This window comes from Mesoplodon densirostris, chromosome 15 (genome assembly GCF_025265405.1).
Source record: "Mesoplodon densirostris isolate mMesDen1 chromosome 15, mMesDen1 primary haplotype, whole genome shotgun sequence".
NCBI lineage: Eukaryota > Metazoa > Chordata > Mammalia > Artiodactyla > Ziphiidae > Mesoplodon > Mesoplodon densirostris.
The window spans coordinates 22570709-22593186 of record NC_082675.1 but is presented as its reverse complement, the minus strand read 5'-3'; the positions used below and the strand labels follow the sequence as shown (position 1 = coordinate 22593186).

The window sequence follows — 22478 nt, the reverse complement described above, 5'->3', positions numbered from 1 at the left end:
TGCTTGGTGTTGAGGGAGGAAGCTAGCTCCTTTCTTGCGAGGAGGGCACTCACACCCACGCCACACACAAGGGACCGCCAGAGCTGTATGCTAGTGCAAATGGTGAGCCTGGGGGTATGGAAGGGTGGCTAGATACACCCCAAAACCTTCCACACTTCTGGGATGGTGGCTGGCTCCAGATACCCAAAATGGGGTGGGTAGAAAGGAAGATGCCCAGGACTCATGATTGACAGGTGGGGCAGCAAGGGGGCAAAGTTCTCCCGTCCTCCCCTTCACTGGACCCTCAGCACTCACCTGGGGGCACACAGTTAATAACAAAGCACCCGACGTGGAGAGGAGGTAATGGGGTTCTGAGGCAGGCAGAACCACCTCTAAAGTTGCTGAGCCCAAAGCACCCTCCAAACTTGCTAATTTTACTTTGATTTTCCGTTCTCTGACCAGCTCGATGCAGTAACATTCAAGCTAACACCTAAGGCTGTGCCTGACCGTGGCAAGAGTCCTACCTGGATTTTCTCGTGTAACCTTTGTGATCACCTAGAGTACAGGTCAGTCTCGGGCCCATGTCACAAGCATAGGCACAGAGAATAAAGTCACTTGCCCAAGATCACAAAGCTTGAACCCTCCTGGGCCCAGATGAGAACTCAGGCAGTCTGCAGGTAGAGACCATGTGAGACTATTCATCTGAAGCCCTCTGCAAAACCTCTTTTTTCATCCAACAGTCTACACAGTGGCGGGACACTTTCATCAAAGGGGCATCAAATGCCTGCAACTAATTCTGAAGTGGTTTGCTCCCCACTCCCCAAAATGTGTGTGTATATGCACGCCTCTATCCAGAAGGAGATGAAGCAAATGTGGCAAAATGTTAACAATGGGTGATTCTAGGTGAGTGATGCAGCATTCATTGTCTGATTCTTGCAACTTTTCTGAAAGTTTTAAATTTTCAGAAAAAAGCTAGAAGGAAAAAGGGGACATCACATCCCTTGTCTCTCTCTTTTTTTTTTTTTTTTTTTTTGCAGTACATGGGCCTCTCACTGTTGTGGCCTCTCCCGTTGCGGAGCACAGGCTCCGGACGCACAGGCTCAGCGGCCATGGCTCATGGGCCTGGCCACTCCGCGGCATGTGGGATCTTCCCGGACCGGGGCACGAACCCGCGACCCCTGCATCGGCAGGCGGACTCTCAACCACTGCGCCACCACGGAAGCCCCCCTTGTCTCTTTATAAGTAAAAACGTAAACATCCCATACAGCTTTGTAAGAGAGGTTTGTATCAAGTCAAGCACCAGAGTTTTCAGAAGAGCAATTCTAAAATTAAGTGTAAACATTCTTACAACTAGACATTTTCTGGCCCATTATATATTTCTGATCAACTTCCGAAATCACCTATGTTCAGCTCGGTCCGCTGGAGAGAGTGTCTGTGTATGTGGCCACCCACTTCCGGGGGGCGGGGGGGAAGAGCAGTTTGAAGGTCTCAGGACGTCCCCTGGAGACCTAGGCGGCTCGGCCCTTCCCCTGTGGGAAAAGCCCTTCCCCTTCCACCTGCGGGCCTATCTACCTCATCCCCACCAGGACTGGCCCCGCCTCTGCCGTTACCTCTCCATCGATGTACTTCTCCAGGCAGATGGCACAGTCGGATGTGGAGCTGCTGCTGAGCGTGTCCAGGGCCCCGCAGCTCCCCTCCCGGCGCCCCTTGCTCTTGGAGTTGAACTTCCTGGTTTCCATCTTCTCCAGGGCCTGCACGGCCAGTCTGTTCATGGAATTCTGCACAGCAGAACATGGTCCATGTTAGGGTCTGGGACATGTTAACAGCACTAGTCACCCCTGGGGCCATGGTCGGCCAAACACTAGTCTCCATCAGGCCAGGACAGACTTCTGAAAAATCACTGAAGATTCAGAGGCCACAGCACAAGAGCACAGATCTTCTAGACTCCCAAGTGTCCACCACATCAGTCTAAGCAGCAGTACCAGCAGAGGTCTACTCTAATTATTTGGCCAACTCTGCTCTGTGCCTCCCTTCATTGGAGAACGTTCTGAGGGCAAATGAGACCATGCATGGGGGTGCCCAGCACTTGGCAAACCAGACACGCTAGACAAACATCAGCTGCTGCTCCGTTGGTGATGGCCACCCATCCTCGAGAGAACTCAGCGCCCAGGTCCACTGTCTCTTGCTGTGGACATCACACTGCTACACCTCTGAGAGTCTAGATTCCCGAGTATCCTCCCATTGCCCTCTACCCCCAAATCCTTCCTTCCTACAAGCACACAGTGGTGTGCCAGCTAGGGCACTAGAGTGGCTACTCTGTTTATTGAGAATCGCCTGGAGAGCTTGGTAGATGCAGAGTCGGATGAAGCAGGTCTGAGGTGGGGCCTGAGATTCTGCGTTTCTGCCAAGCTCCCAGGTGATGCTGATGCTGCTGGTCCCCAGATCATATTTGAGGAGCAGGGCTCTAGGGGTCCATGTTGACATTTAAACATTTCTTTGGAAAAACCCCTGGCTGGAAATGGCCCCAGGGCTCGGCCTTTGTAGGACTGGCCCTTTCGGAACAGAGATGACACAGTGCTATAAGCTTTGCTCTGGTTTTTCTCCATGTTTGTTGGTTCTAGGCCACTGGGAACAGGCTGCAGGGCTCAGGACCGGGTTTGCACCAGCAAAGGGGCAGCAGGGATGAACACTCACAGGCTGCTCTGAGTTACCTGACTGCGTCGCTGCTTTAGCTTGATTTTGACAAGGAGGATGAGGCAGACCAAAGAGACCACGACAAAGAAGGCCAGGAAGATCCCCATATCAAAGTATTCCGTGGGTTGCTGGAACAGAACACAGACACGGTGAGTCACAGCTCTCTTCAGCCTGGGGATTGGCACACGGGCTGGGTCAGCCCTGGTTGGGAGAAGGATGGGGCCACTGGGCTGCATTTCCCCTCCTTTGCAGGGCACATGTGGGGTTCTGCTAACACACACACAGTGTGGTATCCAGGCCCAGGTAGTGCCCTGCAGTGTGGCCCGGGGAGGCCGCGGCGGTCTCAGCCAGGCCTCCTAACAGCCAAGAGAACTCTGTTCACAGAGCCTTGCTCCCTGAAGAACAGCGCAGAGTTTGTCGTAACCGGTAGGAGAGGCCCTTCCAAATAAACACAAATATCACATTTATGGGACAAAAGAGTGAGTGTCATGTTTTGAGGGAACAGTGATTACTAACCATATAATTAATGGTTTACAACAACTCAGAAAATTGTATGCTGCTTCCACAAATATCAGCTTCCACTACAATGAGTCATATTTACCAAAGCGCTCTTTTTTCCTTTAAAAAGCAGCCAGCAAGTCAGTTCTTTTGCAAACTCTCTCTAGTTTTAGTTCTTACCTTTTCCTCATGGCACACTGCCTCCTAAAACCTTAAAGTTATCTCATCTGGGACGTGTTTAGCCAACAGGAATGGAGTTTTGCTAATTGAATGCTATGGGCATCCGGATATTTTGTGCAAAAGACCCATCCTCTATGTGAATATTCCAATATTCGTGAGGAGGAAATAAGCCATCTGTGGGGCACCTGTCCCAGGTTCCTAGAATCTTCAGCCTGAGGTTGGGCAAAAGATGCCAGCAGTGTCCCTTTAATACACCTAAGAGAAGCCTAAAAAATGAAGCTATTCATTAACCACCTGGAAGTTGTGAGCCCCAATCCCTGTTGAAAGCTTACTTTTCCAGAATCAAATACAAGTTAGGGGGTTTCAGTAATGCATTTGCCCCATAGGAAGAAGGAAGCACAGGCCTTATCCTCTAGTCTAGGCCAGACGGAAGGAGGGAGATACAGGAAGCTGAGTGCAGGGTGTCCTTCCCTTCAATGCTCCTCAGTTAGCCTTTCACAGGGAGATAGGACAGAAGAGAAGAAAGGACAGGAGGTTACCCAGAGGGGATGCCGGGTGGAAGAGACATTTGGTCACAAATCACCTATCTCTGGAAGGACTTTTCAAATCCCCTCTAGAGGAGCCGGGTGAAATTTCTCCCTGGCCTCCAGCCCTAAGTCTGATCTAAACCTGCAGGAACCTGGGGCGCATCAGCATTGTAGACAGAAAGAAGGTAGGAGCAAAAGGCCAAAGCCCAAAGGGGATTAAGGCACAGGCGGCACAGGGAAGGTGGCGGCGTGGCCAGCGGAGGCTCACTCGAGGAGGGCGGTGCTGGATCCTTGCTCGAGCCACTTTCTGCTTGTTGACAATGTTCATCAGCTTGATGGCGTCTGCGCCCTTCACGTACACCACTGGCCTCTTGAGTGGGTCTTCTGACCCCTGGTTTAGCTAAGGAAGGAGAGGAGGTCCTGGTTAGAAGACGTAATTACTTCAAGAAGCAGGAGAGAGAAAGGCTGGAGGAAAAGAACACGAAATACCCTTTTGGAAATCCTCAAACTCCTCAAGCATCATAGGCTTGGAGCTCCCAGAAGGACGAGGCTGAGGATGATGCCCCTTTTAGGATGGAGCAGGCCCCCAGAAGGGTCTTTGAAAATGCCTCACCAACCCTCAACTTCTTGGCTCTTACCCCTCTTGATACACTTGCCTTGGAGTATGATGTGCAAACACGGATAACTAACAAGGGCAGACAAGCGCAAGGACCCTGAGGATGAGGGTGACACGACCGTGAGAAGCCAGGCTAAGTAAAGGAGGTGCTTCTCTCAGGGACACTGCAGCATTGGCCTGGCCCGAGGAGCTTACCTGGTCGATAGCTTCTGGGTTTTCAGACACATCGAAGATGACTGCAGTGGCTCCCCGCTGCACGGCTCGCTTGGCCTGGCAGAGTGAAAAAGAGCAGGTTGGCACCCTGGTCCTTACCTTTCCGAAGCTGGCCTTGGAAATCAGACCTGTATTTGAATGCAGAATCTGACAGTCACCAACTTATGTGACTGGGTGAGTTACTAACTTTCCTAAGCCTCAACTTGCCCATCTGCTTAAAAAAAAGGGGGGTGGGGGGTGGGCAATAGCACCTTGTACAGTTATCCCAGGAAACAAATGAGTTAGAAATGGTGAAAATAAATAGCTGGGTACTCAATTAACCTTTGTCTCCCTATCCAGCCTAAATCTTAAAGTCAAACTACAAATCAACAACCTGCCCAGTCAGCATAAAGGTACTGGTTTCAGTATTTTCTGCTATGAACACAGGGCCATTGGCAGCTAAAGCAAATGCCTTTGGTCCTTCTCTTGCGGTCCTGCTTCCTCCCCACATCATCCAGCACCGCAGTTAGAGGAACGTACTGAATATTTCCGAAGGAATCTCAAAACGGTCAATTTTAATAAGTGACATAAGCTAAAGACCTTTGGACATGCTGTCGGGGGAAAAGCTACGAGAAATAATTGTAAATGGGGATTTAGAGCAGTTGGCTGCCAAACCTGGCTGCACATCAAAAACCACTTGGGAAGTTTGTAAAGCAGATTTCCTGGCTCAAACCACAGAGACTGATTCAGCAGGGCTGGAGTAAGGCCCAGGAAACTGAGTTCTGAAGCTTTTCTGAGGGATTCTGATGATTCAACCACTTGGGGAACTACTGATCAGAGATGAGATTAGAACGTTTTAGGAACAAATGAGAAGGGGTGGGATTCTCTTTCGGAGGAAAGGATTCCTTTCCACCCCAGTGAACCTTCTAATTTCATGTCCAGCTAAGGGAACAACGGGTAGAAGCTGAGGAAGAACAAGACGTAAGACATAATCCTTGCTTAGAGGATCCTGAATCTCGTTAGGGAAGCGAGACACCTCTAACGGGTGGGGGGAGGGCTCAAAACAAAAACCAAACCCCCTATAAGATGGGCAAATGATGGCTAGTACTCAGAGGTCAAGAAAGTCTCTGTGAGCCAGAGTGCTTGAGAAAGAATAAAATCTGAATTCCTTCCGCACAGGAAAGCAACACTGAGCCTTAGACCAGAATGTGGCTAGAGTAATAGCTCCATCAGCCACCAGAGGGCGGTCTTACCTCACAGCTTCTACAACAAGACAGCTCCCTGTACTTGGTACTAAATAAGCAGGACGGTGGATTGTCAGGGATGCAGCCAAGTCCTCCGCAACTGAACAAACTCAGACACCTGAGTGCTGTGCTGCAGAAGCTGTCCTTGTTCTGCTGGGGACCCTTTCCTGTTGAACTGAGATTCGGTGTATTTAGACTGCTCTGCCGCTTGCCCGTCCCACCCCGTTTCCCCGCCAGCACGCTGCATCAGGAGGGGCCCCTGGGCGCTGTCTCCAGCTGTGCCAGACAAGCTGCCAGTGGTGGGCGAGTCAGAGTCTCTTTCAGCCCCAGCCTCCGTTTCCCCATCTGTAAAAGGAGGAGGGAGCCTGTGTCATGAGGACTAGGGTCCCTTCCAGTTTGCAGTCTTGGCCACTCAAGGAGGCAAGGGACTGTCCAGAGCGACGCAGAAAGAGCTGCAACAGCTGTCACTTGCCTCCCGCAAGAGAGGACATGATGGCCCAGTGAGAAAGTTCGGGGCCAGGTGGTGTCACTTTCCTCCATAAAGCTCTTTAGGGGCACAGCCCCCTTTGCCTGAGGTCAACAAGCCCTCGGGGGCTCCAGAGTTAACTAACAGCAAGTGGGTGCCAGTCTCAGGGGGTAGCTCAGCCATGTTCACAAATTCAAGGACGCAGAGAGCCCTGAGGGACAGCACCACAAACGAGGAAATAAACAGGACTTCTCATTCCTTTATTTGGCTTTTGTTCCCTGCTTGAGCACATCGAACGGCACCTGAGGGGACTGTGTGTGCAGCTCCCTCTTGCTTGGGAGCTTCAATGGGGTGCATCTGGAGAGCCTGGAGGCCAAGAGGCTGCGGGCCCCAGGGCAGTGCAAGCCTCCGCTGCCGCCTGCTCCCGCCTCCAGCCCCCCTGGCTTCACGAGGAGGCAGAAGTCACGGGGATCTGGAGGCCAGGCATGACCCCCATGGGCCAGGCACGTTTTAGAAGACATTTTAAACAAAATCTAGGAGGGAGGACTCATCTCCAGGTTTCTCGATTGAAAAGAGCAGGTCAAGAATAAGGTGCTTAATCCTGTTTATAGCTCAACTTTAGACACAACCAGGTTAATGCACAGGGTCCAAAGTACTAATATTTTGAGAAAATGATAATTCTCACAGTTGGCTTACTTTGAAAGTTATGTTTAATGTAAGCTGCTGTTAAAGTAAGGTTGTATTTCGTGCACTCAGGACTGGACAGGAGGCAGGTCAGGATTACGTCAGGAACTCGCCTGTCAGGAGCAAGGTTTGGGATTGAAAATAGGCCATGAATAATCCACACTTAAGAAAATGACACGTTGGGCCTCCCTGGTGGCGCAGTGGTTAAGAGTCCGCCTGCCGATGCAGGGGATACGGGTTCGTGCCCCGGTCTGGGAGGATCCCATATGCCGCGGAGCGGCTGGGCCCGTGAGCCATGGCCGCTGGGCCTGCGCATCCGGAGCCTGTGCTCCGCAACGGGAGAGGCCACAACAGTGAGAGGCCCACATACCGCAAAAAGAAAAAAAAAAAAAAAAAAGAAAATGACACGTTGATCATACTATTCCCAAAATAAATGAAAACATAGAACACTACTTGGCCATACTTTCCCCCTTGCCCCACATTTTCAGTTTAAAAATTGATGAGGCATCCTTGAACATGTCTTCATATGTTAGATCTTTCACTGTTTTCTCTAGTCAAGCTTTGGCTGGAATATTATTTCAAAACACTATCTTTATAAAGGCACACACCCAATGTCCAAATCTCTCAGAATAAGGCTGTTTCAACAAAAGGCTGAGAAAGATGCAGCCTGGTGCCTGTTGCTAGATGAAGGTCACTGGTCACTGGGCTTCAGTTGGAGAGGGCAGTTAACCTTGACCTGTGCACAGACTGGATTTGGAAGAAGAGCATGAGAAGGGTGTGAGCAGCAGAAAGCAGGTGGGATGTCCTGGCAAGGCCTCCCAGAAGCAGCTGAAGGCCTTGCCTACTGACCTCTGCTCGCCCTTCCCCTCACCCCACTCACACAGGTGTTCCCCACCCTTCATCACTGCTGCTGCTTCCATCAGGCCAGGACAGGTTGGCACCAGCCAGCAGGTGACCACAAGCCCCGCAGCAGAATGAGGAATAAAAGGTTGTCATGGTCTCTCATTTACCTTTCCAGGGCTGTGAGACCCGAGGCTAGACAGTTGCCACAGCCACTGAGACACGTAGCAAAAGCACAAACACCTGCAGACTTACATCTTGCAAAGTACAAAAGGTCAAGCTCTAGAAGACAGGATCTTACGTGGCTGGCACTTATCACAATGCGAGACTCCTATGGTTATTCAATAAACGTTCATTCTAATTGAAAGCAAACCTGCCTGGACCGTACTCTTGGGTTACTGCTCCCTGAATGTGTATGTGGTTTTCCCCTAAGAAAGTGCTTCTATCAATATGTTTGAGTCTTGGGACTTCCCTGGCGGTCGAGTGGTTGAGACTCCACACTCTCAATGCAGGGGGCTCGCGAATTTCTGGACGCGTGGGGGGCATTCTGATAAGAATAGTCCCATTACCACCTTGTGGGTGAGAAAACCTATAGCCTAGAGTCTGCTTGGGTTTCAATTAAATTCAGGAATTCCAATCAGGAATGGACCCGGCGCTCTCCCCGGTGTGTGCAGTTACACCCAGACTTGGTTCGGGGCTTGGTCCCACCCCATAGCTACTCCACAGAGCCCCTGGGAACAGACTCCATTTCCCCGTTTATCCGTTTCTTCGTCAAGCACTGGATGTGGCGTCCCCCGTGCCTAATCTTTATTGTAGGAAAACTTTCGATAGCATACAACCTTAATCGGAAATAACTCAAAAGATGGCCCCAAATCTCCTTTGTCCCAAACGCCTGACCAGAGGATAACCCAGGAAGCTGGACTGTTAGCACTGATATGAAGGCTTGTGTCTTCAACCTCTCACAGGAAGTTCTGACATATGGGGGCTTCAAGCAGACTTTTTTTTTTTTTTTTTTTTTGCTTCTATTGAATATAATTTCCCATTCTGGTCTTTTTGTACTTATCATAAGCTTCCAACAAGTCATTTAAATTTTTTTGTTAATATGTTTAAGGCTGTGATATATCCCTTCAGATACGCTACTCATATCTTTTTGATATTCGAGCTATTCCAGTTTTTTCTTTATTCTTGTAATTAATGCCACGTTGAATGAATCTTGGCTTACATTTCCAATTTTCTTAGGATGGAGGCCCAGGGCCAAAGAATATGAAGATTATTAAGAATCTTAATACAATCCACATAGGATTTTAATGCCCCTCCTTATAAACCCACTCAACTCTTAATTTATCTGCAGTAATGACAAGATAAGATGGCACAGACAGTAAAAGACAAATCTGTCAACAGATTTAACTTCTGGATAAAGTGGCCCATTGGTGAGCTGGCTAGGAGGAGGCAGGCAGTCTCAGAGTAACTCTGTGTGATGCTTCACGTGCACAAAGATCTCCAGAGTGAACTATAATGAGTTGATCTTACCTAGCCTACTGATTCTTCAAGGTCAAGTTCATGTGCAAAGCCTGCCGCATAAGACCGGTAAGTGCTTCTCTTTAGTGAAAAGCAGCTCTTATCCCTCTCTTAGTTCTAATACCGGTCAAGATTCTCCTCTGCCACTTATCACCTTCTGGGATGCATTTTTCCCCGCAAGTGTGACCATCTTTAGTATTTTTGCTATTAATAAAAGTAATATGAGCTTGACATGAAAATTTTAAAATAATTGAGAAATTGAAAGCAAAAGATAATCTACCTATTACCTCCCTATATCTCAGCTTTATAATAGTGCGTTTTATATCTTTCCATTTTTTTAAAACTCATATATTAGCAGCAATAAAATGCTTATGTTTATATACACTCACATACCAAAATATACTTAAAAATAAATTGGATGTATATAATGTTCTCAACTCTGCTGTTTTCCCCCTTAACTCAACAATTTACTCAACAATATTATATGCAGTGATGAAGAAAAATGTCCATTCTTCTTACCAGCTACATATATTCTTCCATTATATGGAGCTTAAGACTGTCCCTCTGACAGGCATTCAGGGGATTTCTTCGTTTTCTCTATTATGAACAGTGCTGTATTTATCTTCTTGTACTAGCATTCTGGTGGAATCTATCCTTTAACTTGCTACAAGTGGCCCTGTGGAGTCGAATGGCACTAACATCTCACATGTAAATGTCTTGACTGGGTGGCAGGCTAAGCTGCCCTGGGGTCTATGGAACCAGGAGGTACATCTCTGACCGGTGTCTGTGCCCCGTAAAGCCTAACAGAGCAGACTGCCCTGGGCGCGGCCCATGCTCCACAAATTAACATAGTAGGTGGCAGTAGAGTTTAATTCTATTTGAGGTGCCATTTATTACTTTATTTGTTCAACGGTAGTAATTAACCAGTTACTACGTGCGCCAGGTCTGGAGGATACACACAGTGAGCAGAATGGTGGCCGCGCGTCCTCATGAGTGTCCATTCTGCCAGCAGTGCTGGCACAGGGCTCTCTGAAGAGGCTGGGGGAGTCATCAGGAAAAGTCCGAGCATTTGGTTCTGAGGGCCAATGAGTAAGAAACTACCAACCAGGAGTCACTTATCCCACATCCCTGTAGTAGGTGTCAGGGGAGGACAGACTGTCCGGGTCAGTGTCCTTTGAGAAATGCTGTGTGTGATAAGGCTCTTAACTACCCGGCATCCCCAGGTTTTTTGACACAGGACCCTTTTTGCAGCAACTCCTGTCCACACCCCATCCTCCCTTCCATGGGAGAAATTCTGGGACCCAAGGCTCCGTGCTCACGTGACAGGAATCTCACCCCCTAACCACTCCCTGGCTCTAACTCACGTAAGAGGGTGAGGGATGGGCCACAGATCGACATTTTGATCTGGAAAATGATTACTAAGGAATACACACACTGCAGTTTGAATGAGATGGTTCCTGGTATATTCAATTACAGTTGACCCTTGAATGACGTGGGGGTTAGGGTGCTAACCCTCTGCGCAGCTGAAGGAAAATCCATGTGTAATGCAGTCACCCTCCGCAATCTCGGTTCCTCTGTCTCCAAGGTCCTCCGTACCCGCAGTTCTGCATCCACAGATTCAAAAAACTGGGATGTGTAGCACTGTAATATTTACTACCGAAAAAAACCCGTGTATAAGTGGGCTGCATGGTTCAAACCTGTGTTGTTCAAGGGTCAACTGTATACAGTTCAATTTGACAGCTACTTAAGAGGGCCAACTGTGTGCCAGGAGCCCCAAGAAAGATACAAGCCAGGACCTCCTAGAAGTGTCTGTCTCCACACACTTGCTGGTGTCCTGGGGGAAGAGATCTTGCTTAGCAAGGAGCAGGGTGAGGGCGCTGAGGTCTCTTCCTTTCTCACCCAAGAGAGTGTTCTCTTGCAGCTCTCCTCTGGCATATTGATACAGCAGTATGACCCAAGGTGGCAGAAACCATGATCATGGAGAATCCAAAATGGCACCAGAGTCCCAGGGCTTAGTTCCCACAACCTGGCATCAGCTTTCTGCTTCAGCAGGGTCCCCAAGCTCCTTCTGCCGCTGTTCCCGGGGCAGAGCTCACCGTTCTTGCTCAGGCTGATACAGGTGCATTGGCCTACCCTCCATGCAGTCCTCACATTCCTACAACCAGGGCTCTCTCCTTAGGGAGGTGCCCCGCTAGCGCCCCCCAGGGGGCCAAGCTAAACTACAACCCTTTGCCCTCACCCCTACACTCAACTGCTTACTAAAAGTTTTGCTGATTCCATCTTCCAAATCCATCCACTGTTTTTCTATCTCCACTGCTGCCACCCTGTACAGGACACCAGACTTTCCACGTGAGTCACAACAACACTCCCCCCTGGGGGTTCCTTAGTCCACCCCGCCTGCCCCTGGTAGGGTCTCCACGCAGCACAAGAGGGACTTTTCTAGTCAATAAACCACAGATCTGACCTGCCCCACTCTCCCCGAACGACTCGGTGTCTGCTCTTAGAATAAGATGTGACTTCCCTGGCTTTTAGCAAACTCAACACTCCAGCCCCAGAGCCTGACTAGGAGGAGCCTCTATAGGTGAGCCTGCCCACCTGCTGGGGAAACACACCGCATCGCACCAAAGCCCACCTTGCCTCCTCTAACTCTCCCTGCCTTGGGTGTCACTCCCTCCACACTGCCTGGCCTGCAGCCTGCCTCTGAGTCCCACGGGTGCACCTCTTGAGACATCACACTGTAACTGTTTACTTAAAGTGCCTCCCTCACTAGAGGGCAGCCAAGGCCTCAGACTTCTTTCCTGCTCAATGCCCAGAATCCCGCAGAGAGCCTGGCACACGGTAAATGGCCAAGAAATGTCTGTTGCTTAACCTAAAAAGGATGAGCTTTTGCCCTTGGGGTTAGCATCAAACACCCTGGGCCCTGCTACTCCAAACGCAGGCTGTAGCTCGCTCCAGGCCACCTGATCTCCTGTTTCCTTTGACTCCTGAATTGTGGAAGGTCCAATTCTCTACCATATCTTCTTGGAACTCAAGATTCTCCGCACTGCAGATGTTCGGGATTTGGTTTCTTATTAACCGCATGCATGTCTTCTGCTGTAGTGCTTGCTGATGGGTCTTTAATTGGTGGTTGGTTCTAATGTAGGAATTATTCTCCCTGGGCAACCTCGACCCCAGTCACTGAAAGTGGCTCCGCCTCGTGGTGGATCTTTATGGGGTCCCAGGCCTCTTGTGAACACATCTCCGATGTCAGAGCTCTCAGAAAACGAGCCTGTGCACTTGCAGAGTCTGCCCTTTCTACTCGAGGGAGGAATGCAAGCCTCCCTGAGAACTCTCTTCAAAGGAAAGCTGACCAAACGATCAGCTTTGGGCATATCCACAGGGACAGACAGCAGGAGATGTGGATTTTCACAGTTTTCTCCCGATATCACTTAGGGGAACTTTGCTTTTCTTCAGCCTAAAAGACTGATGGAAAAAGATGGCCTGCACCACACAGGGGAGAGTGTGTGGACAGTGGCCTGCCCTCCCCACCTGCTGTGAAGATCCTGGGAACTGGCCGCAGATTCCAAACTCTAAACTCAGTGGTGGCCTCAGGTGGAGCAATGAGAGACTAAAAGCACAGGCTTGCGAGGCTCATCCACCTGAGCTTCAAGCACATCACTGCCAGGAACCCAGGGCCGGTAACAAGCCCTGCTTAGGCTGCCACTGCCACAGGGCCTGCTCCTGTGGCCAGGGAGGGGCAAGGGCCTGTCAACACGTGAGAGACCCACCAGCCAGACCCAGAGACACCCTACCTGACGGCCACCAGTCTCTCTTGGCTGCTCCCACCCCAGTGCAAACAAGCCAGAGCTCACCACGTCCCTTTATGCCCCTCCCTCTGGAGGCCACTAAGTGGATTTTAAAGCTGCCCTCCTCACTTTTTCCTTTCCTCCTCCCCCATGTTCTTCACTGAGTAGTGACCACCCAGGCACCGGGCTCTTGAGCATTCTGGTCAGCTGCTGTGCCCTGAAGCATGAGTCACTGCATGACAGGGGACACTCTTGCCAGGCAAGGGGGCTTGCAAGGCCCGTCTCACCAAGAGCCCTGTTTTCCTACAGAAACCTTTCATTCCATAGGAAATGAGGTCACACACCAGCGCACATGGGTAACTGGTGAGAAAATCCTGGTGCCAAGAAGGGGGCGGGGCATCAGAAGTGGCCAGAAAAAAACGACCCTAACACCTTAACGTGCACAAACCGTCAGGGGAATCACCTGCAGCTCTGGGGGAATCTGTAGCGGGTAGGAAGGAAGGGGGGCACATAGCTTAAAAAATAACCTGGTTTCTTTTACAGTATGTACAACAAACACGATCTTTGCAAACCAAACGTGCGGGGCATTTGGCTAGTTTACTGTCACGACTTGGAGCCCCTAACCCAAGGCAGACCTAAGGCAGACCAACACAAAACAGCCCCCAACGGAGTGGAGGTCGGGGTGCCGGGCAGCCAGGCGGGCTCACTTTCCGCGGCGGGAGAAGGCGGGTGGGGGGTGCAGGTGGGTGGCGCAGCCCGGCCCGCTCCACCGGCTCCCGGCTCCGGGGCTTGGCTGCAGCCGGGCCTGACCTTCCAGGTTTCCCTGGCCGGAGATCAAAGCGCCAGAGCCACAAACACGGCTCAGAACTCCGAGGCCCCGCGGCCACCCCCGTCCCCGGTCCCTCCCCCTCGGCTTCCCCACACCCCCAGCCCCTCCCCCGACCCGGTGGGGCCGCCTTCGGGGGGGCGGGGTCGGGCTCCCATCCGGCCTTCTCTGACCCTAGCTCGCCGGCCGGGCCCTTCCCACCCGGAGAAGGTACTCCTCGCCATAATTGAAGTCATTAAGCCTCCAAAGTCTCCTGTCGGCTGCAGGTTCTGAGCTCCGGAACGAAGGTGATGCATTTTAAGTCCTAGTGAAGATTACGCTCATCTATTTAGGAGACATGTAGCAGCGAGAACTCAGCGGTTAAGTTAGTGGTTAAGGCTGCCTAAGTTTAGCGTTATTTATTCTCAAAATATGTAGCAGCCCCACTTAATTTCTCCTAAATGAACCGGCAGAAGAGGCTGGAGGCCGCGGCCGTGTCACGGCGCCATTACCAGGTTGGTGCCCTTCACAATCAGAAAATACTGGGTCTCAAACGGAAATGCGTTTCCCTAGATCCTAATCTTAAACATAGACATTTAGGCCAGTTCCAAGAAACACAATGATCCTCTTTGTTTTAACACCTGACAAGGAGCACCAAAACCCAGGAAGCTGTCCACACCCTCCGCTCCGTCGCCACTGCCGGGTCAGGGGGTGTTATGGAAAAACATCGGCAGTTGGCTTGTTTAGTGAGATGTCTATGGCTGCAAGAGAAACTTCTGGAAGAACCTGTTAGCTGCTAGCTATCCCGGATTGAGTTTCCAGAAGTCCCACTTCAGGCCAAGTCTTACAAAGTCAGCAACTAGAAACTTCAAAAAGGACCACCCCCTTCTCTGCATATGGCAGCGAACACTTGTTTATAAACAAGGGTTAATTAGGTGGTGGAATGGGGCTTAACAAGGAACAACAGTGCCTGCAAAGTCTGAAGACCCTACAGTCTCCCTTCCACCAGGAGAGTGGAGGCGGGGCTCTTGTTGAGGCTGAGCTGGGTGGACTTGCTTCTCAACCTTGGCCCATTGGGGAGGCAACTGGGCCCCACCCGCCCCTCGAGATGCCTATTTCATCTATGTGGAATGGAGCCCCACGGAAGTATTTTTCTCATAGTTTCCCAGTTAGTTTTAAAATTCAGGTAGGGCTGAGTACCACTGAGCCCCAAACTGCACGAAGCCTCTGGGATGCCTGTCAGATGCACATTCCAGACCCTCTCCTGGTTCAGCTGGACTCATGGAGGTCCAGAAGCTGCCTACCCAGCACCCCAGGCAAAACTTGTGATGAGGCAAAGGAACATGGTAGAGAATTCCTGAATCAGGTGGCAAACTGAAAAAACAAAACAAAACAAAAACCCAAGATATTTTGATTATATGACTTTCTTATTTTTATTAAGAGGAAAGGAATCTGGATGAAAGAATTTCTGCATGCCCGAAGCAGGCTTGCTCCTAACATTTCTGGGGCTTGGGACAAAGCTAAAAAACCATTGAATAAAATCTATGCTACCCTCTATCTTAACATATACACCTTCATAAAGACCTGAAAGGTCAGGTTCCAACCGAGATTTCTCTAACTCCTTGTCAGAATGTGTCAGTGTGGAGAAAGCTCACCCCTGGCCCACTGTGCATTTTGAGGGGGGCTTACACACATGCGAGTGGACACCCCAGCCTTGAGGCCAAGGTCTGTCCACCCTCCTTGGGAAGATGGGTATGCTGCTAGGATAGTCTGCGCCCAGGAGGAGGGTCTTGGAGAAGAGGTCTGCAAGGTCCTGGAAGCCAGCACAGGGTCATCTTGGGGCAATGTGGGGATCCCGGAAATGATTTAGAAGGGGACTTCCTCTTGGACTCGTCACCAGGTGGCCAGAAGCTTTAGAAGCAGGGGCTCCCTTGCCTGGTCTTGGGACATTACTGCCCCAAAGCATCAGACTCCAAGAGGGAAAAGTAAGGAAAGTACTTATTATGTATGGGGCAAGGCAATGAGCGCTTTCAAATAGCACTAAATCTGCACAGCATCTGCAGGTGAGGTGGGGCTGATTCCCATTTCACAGCTGGAGGCTCAGAAGTTACATCACACAGCCGTGGAGTAGTAGAGAGCTGACAATTTGACATCAGCCTCTCTCCATAATCCCAGGCTACAGAAACACTCATGTTATCCTAGGGGCTTCCAAAAATCAAGCATGATGGAGGTATGTGCACAAGTATAAACATGAATGCTGAAACTCAGGTAGTCCATTAACAGCTTATGTAAGTATTGTATTTCCCAACCCCACAAGGAAATTCCAGATATCTCTTATCCTAACCCATCTGGACTCCCTCCATCTTTTTTGGGGGGCGTGGGGGGGGCATGCCACACAGCATGTGGTATCTTTCTTCTCCAACCAGGGATCGAACCCATGCCCCCTGCATTGGAAACAGAGTCTTAACCACTGGACCGCCAGGGAAGTCCCATGGACTCCATCTTTAAAGCTCCCTTTAGAAATGTCATGCAGCTCATATAGTCAACATAAGGAGGGATGGCAGGGTGGGAAGTTCTACTTTTGTACAAGGTTAGCTGCTTTGAAAGCTCATGCCTGTTTCATTAGAGGCTCTTTCATTCAGAGGAGTTATGTCCATTGCTCTTTAGCCAATGCAAGTTCACAAACAGTACAACCATCACCCTGTATACTTCTTAAGGATCTACGAAGCTTGTTTCCATATGGTCCTCGGCATACCCTATTGTATTGATTCCTTGTATCTGTGACTTGTATTAGAATTTAAGAATGATATAGTTTCATTATCTCAACTTCACACCAAAATCATTTATAACAGCAACAGAACCAAATCTCTCCCCACATCTACCTTGGGCAGTGTTACCAGCTGGGTCCCCCTCAGCCTAGCTATTCTTGTCTGGCCCCCAGCCACGGTGGCCCTGAGGAAGAACACAGCCTGAAGGTGACTTGTGAATGGGTGGGCCAACCCGGGTTCTTTTTAGCACTGCCATGGGGGAAGGGCAGGGGGTGGAGCTGTCACCTCACACTGCTTGCGTCCAAATTCGGGCTCATCTCCCCAGCTCTGGCTGTGAGTAGACGTGACCACCTTTCTCAGCTCCCATTTGTTCACCTGAACAATGGGGATAATGCTAACAGGCAAGATGAGAAGATGCCTGGCACACGGTAAGCACTTCGGCCGGATCTCCATCTTGACACAGCACGTACACTGTGAGTGTTTTCTTGGGGCGCCCAGCCCTCCCCTTGACCATCTGCATACAGGGTTCCTCTCCTCTCCAGGAAGGAGAGCTGAGGCACCCTGTCTGAACCCTCCTGCAGGTCCAGTTCCCACCCAGAGTGGCAGGCACTTGGGACTCACGGTGACTGTACCTTCGGAAGGTTCTGGAAGTCGACCTGAGTGTATTGCATACCATATACACATAGGAACCTCACGGTTTAGGCACCAAAACAGGCAGAAGGTGGTCAGTGGCTGTCAGAGCCGCACATCGGAATGTTCTGGGGAGCTTTTTAACAATACAGAGGCAGGGACTTCCCTGGTGGTCCAGTGGCTAAGACTCCGTGCTCCCAATGCAGGGGGCCCAGGTTTGATCCCTGCTCAGGGAACTAAGATCCCACATGCTGCAACTAAGATCCGAGGCAGCCAAATAAATAAATAAATATTAAAAACAGGGGCAGACCCCTCCCTGGAGACTGGGGGGCACTAGGCTAGAAGTGGACCCGGCCTCTGTAGGCCTGAAAGCTCCCCGGGTTGATCCTTGGGCACAGCCAAGATAGGGACCCACCAGACAAAGACCTTAAGGAGGTCAGAGGACAGGGTGGTGGGAGTGTGTTTCTCAAGCCCAGCTCACCCATCCCTTGTTCCTCCCCTCCTGGAACTGCCAGATTCCTTTCTCAGTTAGACTATTTGGTTTCTAGAAACCCACTTAGGCTACTGTAACTCAGACTTAAGGAAAGCTCTCAGAAAAATGTGCTTCAAGGCAATAAGCAGTTGAGCTTCTTGGCATGTCTGGCTGTGGGAATGATACACCTCCCCCCTGCCCCAAGCAGAAGCCTGGGGCTCTCATAGTCAAAGGTCTGGGGGTGGGCAGCCACTATCCCAGGCATCCTCCGGTCACCAGGCCCCCAGCAGGCAGGGTACCTGGAACCCAGCAGGCAGCAAATGCCATGGGGCACAGATGCTGGGGGGAGGCACTGTGGCATAACAGCAACTATCTACTCCTTACAGGGCAGGCTTTGGGGTTCACAGCTTAGGACCTCCCTGAGTCCAGGGCCCTCCACCCACTGACTGGACAGAGCAATAGAATGTAAGTTCCAAAGTCTTCTGTGATAATAGGATGATGAAAATTCAGAAAGACAAGAATTTCAAGAATGCTATTTTCAAGTTTAAGTCCCATTTTTCTTCACAAAACACATGCTTTTTTATTTTATTTATTTATTTATTTGCGGTACGCGGGCCTCTCACTGTTGTAGCCTCTCCCGCCGCGGAGCACAGGCTCCGGATGCGCAGGCCCAGCGGCCATGGCCCACGAGCCCAGCTGCTCCGCGGCATGTGGGATCCTCCCAGACCGGGGCACGAACCCGTATCCCCTGCAGCGGCAGGCGGACTCTCAACCACTGCGCCACCAGGGAAGCCCCAACACATGCTTTTAAAAAAATAATAAATTTATTTATTTAATTTATTTATTTATCTATTTTTGGCTGTGTTGGGTCTTTGTTGCTGCGCGTGGGCTTTCTCTAGTTGCAGCGAAGCGGGGCTACTCTTCGTTGCGGTGCGCGGGCTTCTCATTGCCGTGGCTTCTCTTGTTGCGGAGCACGGGCTCTAGGCACGTGGGCTTCAGTAGTTGTGGCACACAGGCTCAGTAGTTGTGGCTCGTGGGCTCTAGAGCACAGGCTAGTAGTTGTGGTGCACGGGCTTAGTTGCTCTGTGGCATGTGGGATCTTTGCAGACCAGGGCTCGGACCCGTGTCCCCTGCATTGGCAGGTGGATTCTTAACCCCTGCGCCACCAGGGAAGTCCCTAAAACACATGCTTTCCTGAATGAAGTCTGCAAACACACACTGAGCTAACCAAGTCATAGAACTTGGATGCCAACTGCCCACCTAATCTCCACTTCCCTGCAGTAAGTCACGACTGCTTTGCCGTTAGGAGTGATTCTGGTGATGGGACTATGCGTGTGGAGGGGGCATACAGGCTGCAGCAGCTCAGATCACAGGTTAGGCTATAAAACACAATGTGAGTTAAACCCAGAAAGGACATATTTTAGTGTCTAATTCAAAGAACAAGCCTTAGAATCCCATTTCTATAGGCCAACAAGCTGAAGGCCACATTGAAAGTACACTCTTATTTTTTTCCGAATGCATTCCAGGCCTGGCGCTCAATAAACAGTCACAACAATGGTGGTGATGACAGAAGGGGAAGGAGAAAAGCTGAATAGGCACCAAGCAGGCCTTCCTCAGGCCTAGAAAGGACCTGAACTGGAGGAAAAAGATGCTGTCGGGCATCCCTGCCCGGTGTCAGGCAATGGTACTTCCTGCTCCTGGGTTCACAGTCCCATCCTGCCCCGCCACCTGGGCTGCAAAGCAGTTGGGAATGAGAGCTCACCTGTGCAGAGCTTGCAATCTCCTGACTTAGAGAGAGGGAGCTGGACCAACAGGGGAAACAAATGGATCAAGAGCCCAGCTGTGTGGGACCACCCTGAGGGAGGCTCCAAACAGGTCTGGAACAGATGAGCCTGGATGTGGGAGTGGTATGTGCTATCGGCTGGCGTGGTCGGGAAGGGCTTCATGGAGACCAAGCTGCCCGGATGAAGAGGAAGGGAAGGCTGGCCAGGAGCTGGACACACAAGGCGCTGGCTGAGGCCACAGACCCTGCAAACACATCAAGTCCCACGAAGGGAAGAGGCGGTGCTCGGTTGCATGGTGATTACGCATTACAGTCCACTCCTAAGGCCATCATATAAACACTGACTACTACTTACTGACTCTTTTTCTCTCAGTAGCAGGCAGCACACCCACAGGTTAGTTTGTGACACAGTGTCCAAGCAGCCCCTATAGTTTACTGACATTTTTGGATCACTAACTGGAATTTTATTTTCTCTGGAAAAGGGTTCTCTGACCCCTACACAAGCTCAGTCTGCTCACTATGTGCTTACAGGGAAACGTGTAATTCTAAGTGACCGTCTTCCCCAGGAGTTAATTTAACACATATTTCTTGAATGCCTACCATGATGGTACAATCGTATGCTGAACAGGCTCAGTCCTAGAAGATTTAGTCCCTCTTAACTTGGAGCTCTAGTAGTCACACTAGAGGCCCTGCGTGCACAGCAAGAAATACTTCCTTGAGTGAAGGGAAGGCGGGGGTGGCAGGGGGGGTGAAGAAAGGTGCCTGCTGACAGGGCTCACGTGTCTCCCCTTTACATCAGACCTCAACTCATCATCCTGTGCACGGAACCCTCACTCAGCAAATATTAAAACATCTCTCTTATCCAACAACAAATATACGGGCAATTATTGCTTCAAGAAGGCAGATTAATTTTAAAGTACAGTTTGATAGCCTTTAACTGTGCTGAAAATTGAAAAAACCAGTTAATAACTTTGAAAGTCATTATAATGAAACAGACTAAAGGGACTATGAACCACAGAAAGGTGGAGTTGGGCTGGATCACTTCCTTTGGTCAATAATAGGTCGATGACTGTGTCATTAAGAAAAGGACTTCTTGCAAAGGAACAGTTTAATCCCAGGAAAAGGAAAGAGTAAGAAGGTTACATTAAGGGAATCAGGGATAATCTCTATCAATTACCCAGAGCCTTTCCTGTTGGGGAAGTTTCAAAAGAAGAACAGGAAAAGAGCTGGGTCATGATCCAGGTGCTTACCCTTTGTTTCACAATCTAGGAGCTTGGCAGTCTGGTTTGTGGTAAGTGGAGAGAGCTGAAACTACAAAGTGCCATGGGACTCCCCCACCCCTGCAAACAAGCAGACAATTATAGAATAAGCCAAGGTTGGTTCAAGAGGCACCCAACTATCAGGCAGGCGGGGGGTGGGGGTGGGGGGCTGGCTGGCATCATTTTGAGGCTAAGCAAGTCAAATTGTGTACCCTGCAGGAGGCTGGACATTTGGAAGGACCAGTGAGCCAAATCCAGAGGAGAGACTGAGCCTGCTTTCCCTAGCCCCGAGCACCAGCATGGCCCAGCTGAAGAGTCACTGCAGTCCTCATGCAGAGGGACAAAGGGGGCCTCTTAGGCAACAATGACCTTGACTACGGCCCATCTGAATCGATTAAGTGCCTCTCAGTCCTGGAATGGGATTAAAGAGCACCTAGTCCCACGTCCCAGATTTGCAAAGGATGCGGTGACTTCCCGAGGTCAGAGCCGCTGGCAGCAGGGGAGGGTGTTCAACTCAGAGCTGACTGCATCCTGTCAGCCCTGCCCCCCAACTTCTTTATAGTCCCTTATGTTTTGTCATGTCTAAGTCTTCCCTTTTGGAGAAAATCAAAACTTAGGGAAATCCAATGTTAGTTTTCCACAAATAACTGAAAGATATATTTAACCAGCACCTATTAGTAAGAATATAAGTATTTTGCATATTATTTAAAGCAATCGTTTACTAGAACATTCCTATACTAAGAGGTCTGAAACCAAGCATTTAAGGAAAGAGTTTATTAAAAACTGATTTGTGAAAGGAAGAAGGTTGACTGTAATGAACTTGCTAGCAGACAAGTGTATGTTAGCCTTAAAAGGGGATGGAGTCTTGAAAAGAAGTGTAAATTAAAATAATTTCAAATATACCAATTGAGTTCACTATAAAAAAATAAATCCTAAAGTGAGTACTTCTAAAACAATACAGAAGTCCCCTAATTTCTGCCCATATACTGAGTTTGCTTCTACTGGGTATTTGCATAGCTCAGGTATATAAATAAAAGAGAGTTGACTGAAGCCCAGGCTTTACACTGAGCACCCAGCTCCTCCTATTCTGCTGGTCACACCACCATAAAGCCCAAAGTCCCACTGTCATGAGCGCATGAAGATGTGCTACATTCAGATACGATGCTGGGCAGGGACCGGCCAAGACTCACAAGTACTGGGTTCCCCAAGCCCCACAGCCCGACTTCAGTTTTAGCCCCGAGAGAAAGGGTGCCCAGAATCAGGGTCTGACAGTCAAGAGGAGGTTAGGTTTGGGGGTCACGTTAACAGCTAACAGATGAAGTTATAGATTAACTCATCACTGGCATTAGTTAGTTAATGTACAATTTTGTAGGTAACTTCAATAGTCCTGGGCCAAGTTCAGTTAAAAAAAGCAGTGTTCCCTTTCCTCGTTTAAAATTTAAAAAGGAATAAACTGCTGATACAATCAACATGGATGAATCTCACAGTAATTATGCTGAGTGAAAGAAGTCGGATTAAAGAGTACATATTGTATGATT

At 49.8% G+C, this 22478-nt stretch overlaps 1 protein-coding gene across 1 annotated transcript in view; it reads right to left on the bottom strand.

Moving 5' to 3' along the window:
* ZNRF3 (zinc and ring finger 3) overlaps nt 1-22478 on the bottom strand; it is a 148797-nt gene that overhangs the window by 7678 nt on the left and 118641 nt on the right. Inside the window, exons 3-6 of the mRNA XM_060119556.1 lie at nt 4690-4764; nt 4147-4278; nt 2691-2801; nt 1590-1757 (exon numbers count right to left, since the gene is read on the bottom strand). Of these exons, the coding sequence (XP_059975539.1) occupies nt 1590-1757; nt 2691-2801; nt 4147-4278; nt 4690-4764 (486 nt within the window). The remainder of the gene's footprint in view (nt 1-1589; nt 1758-2690; nt 2802-4146; nt 4279-4689; nt 4765-22478) is intronic.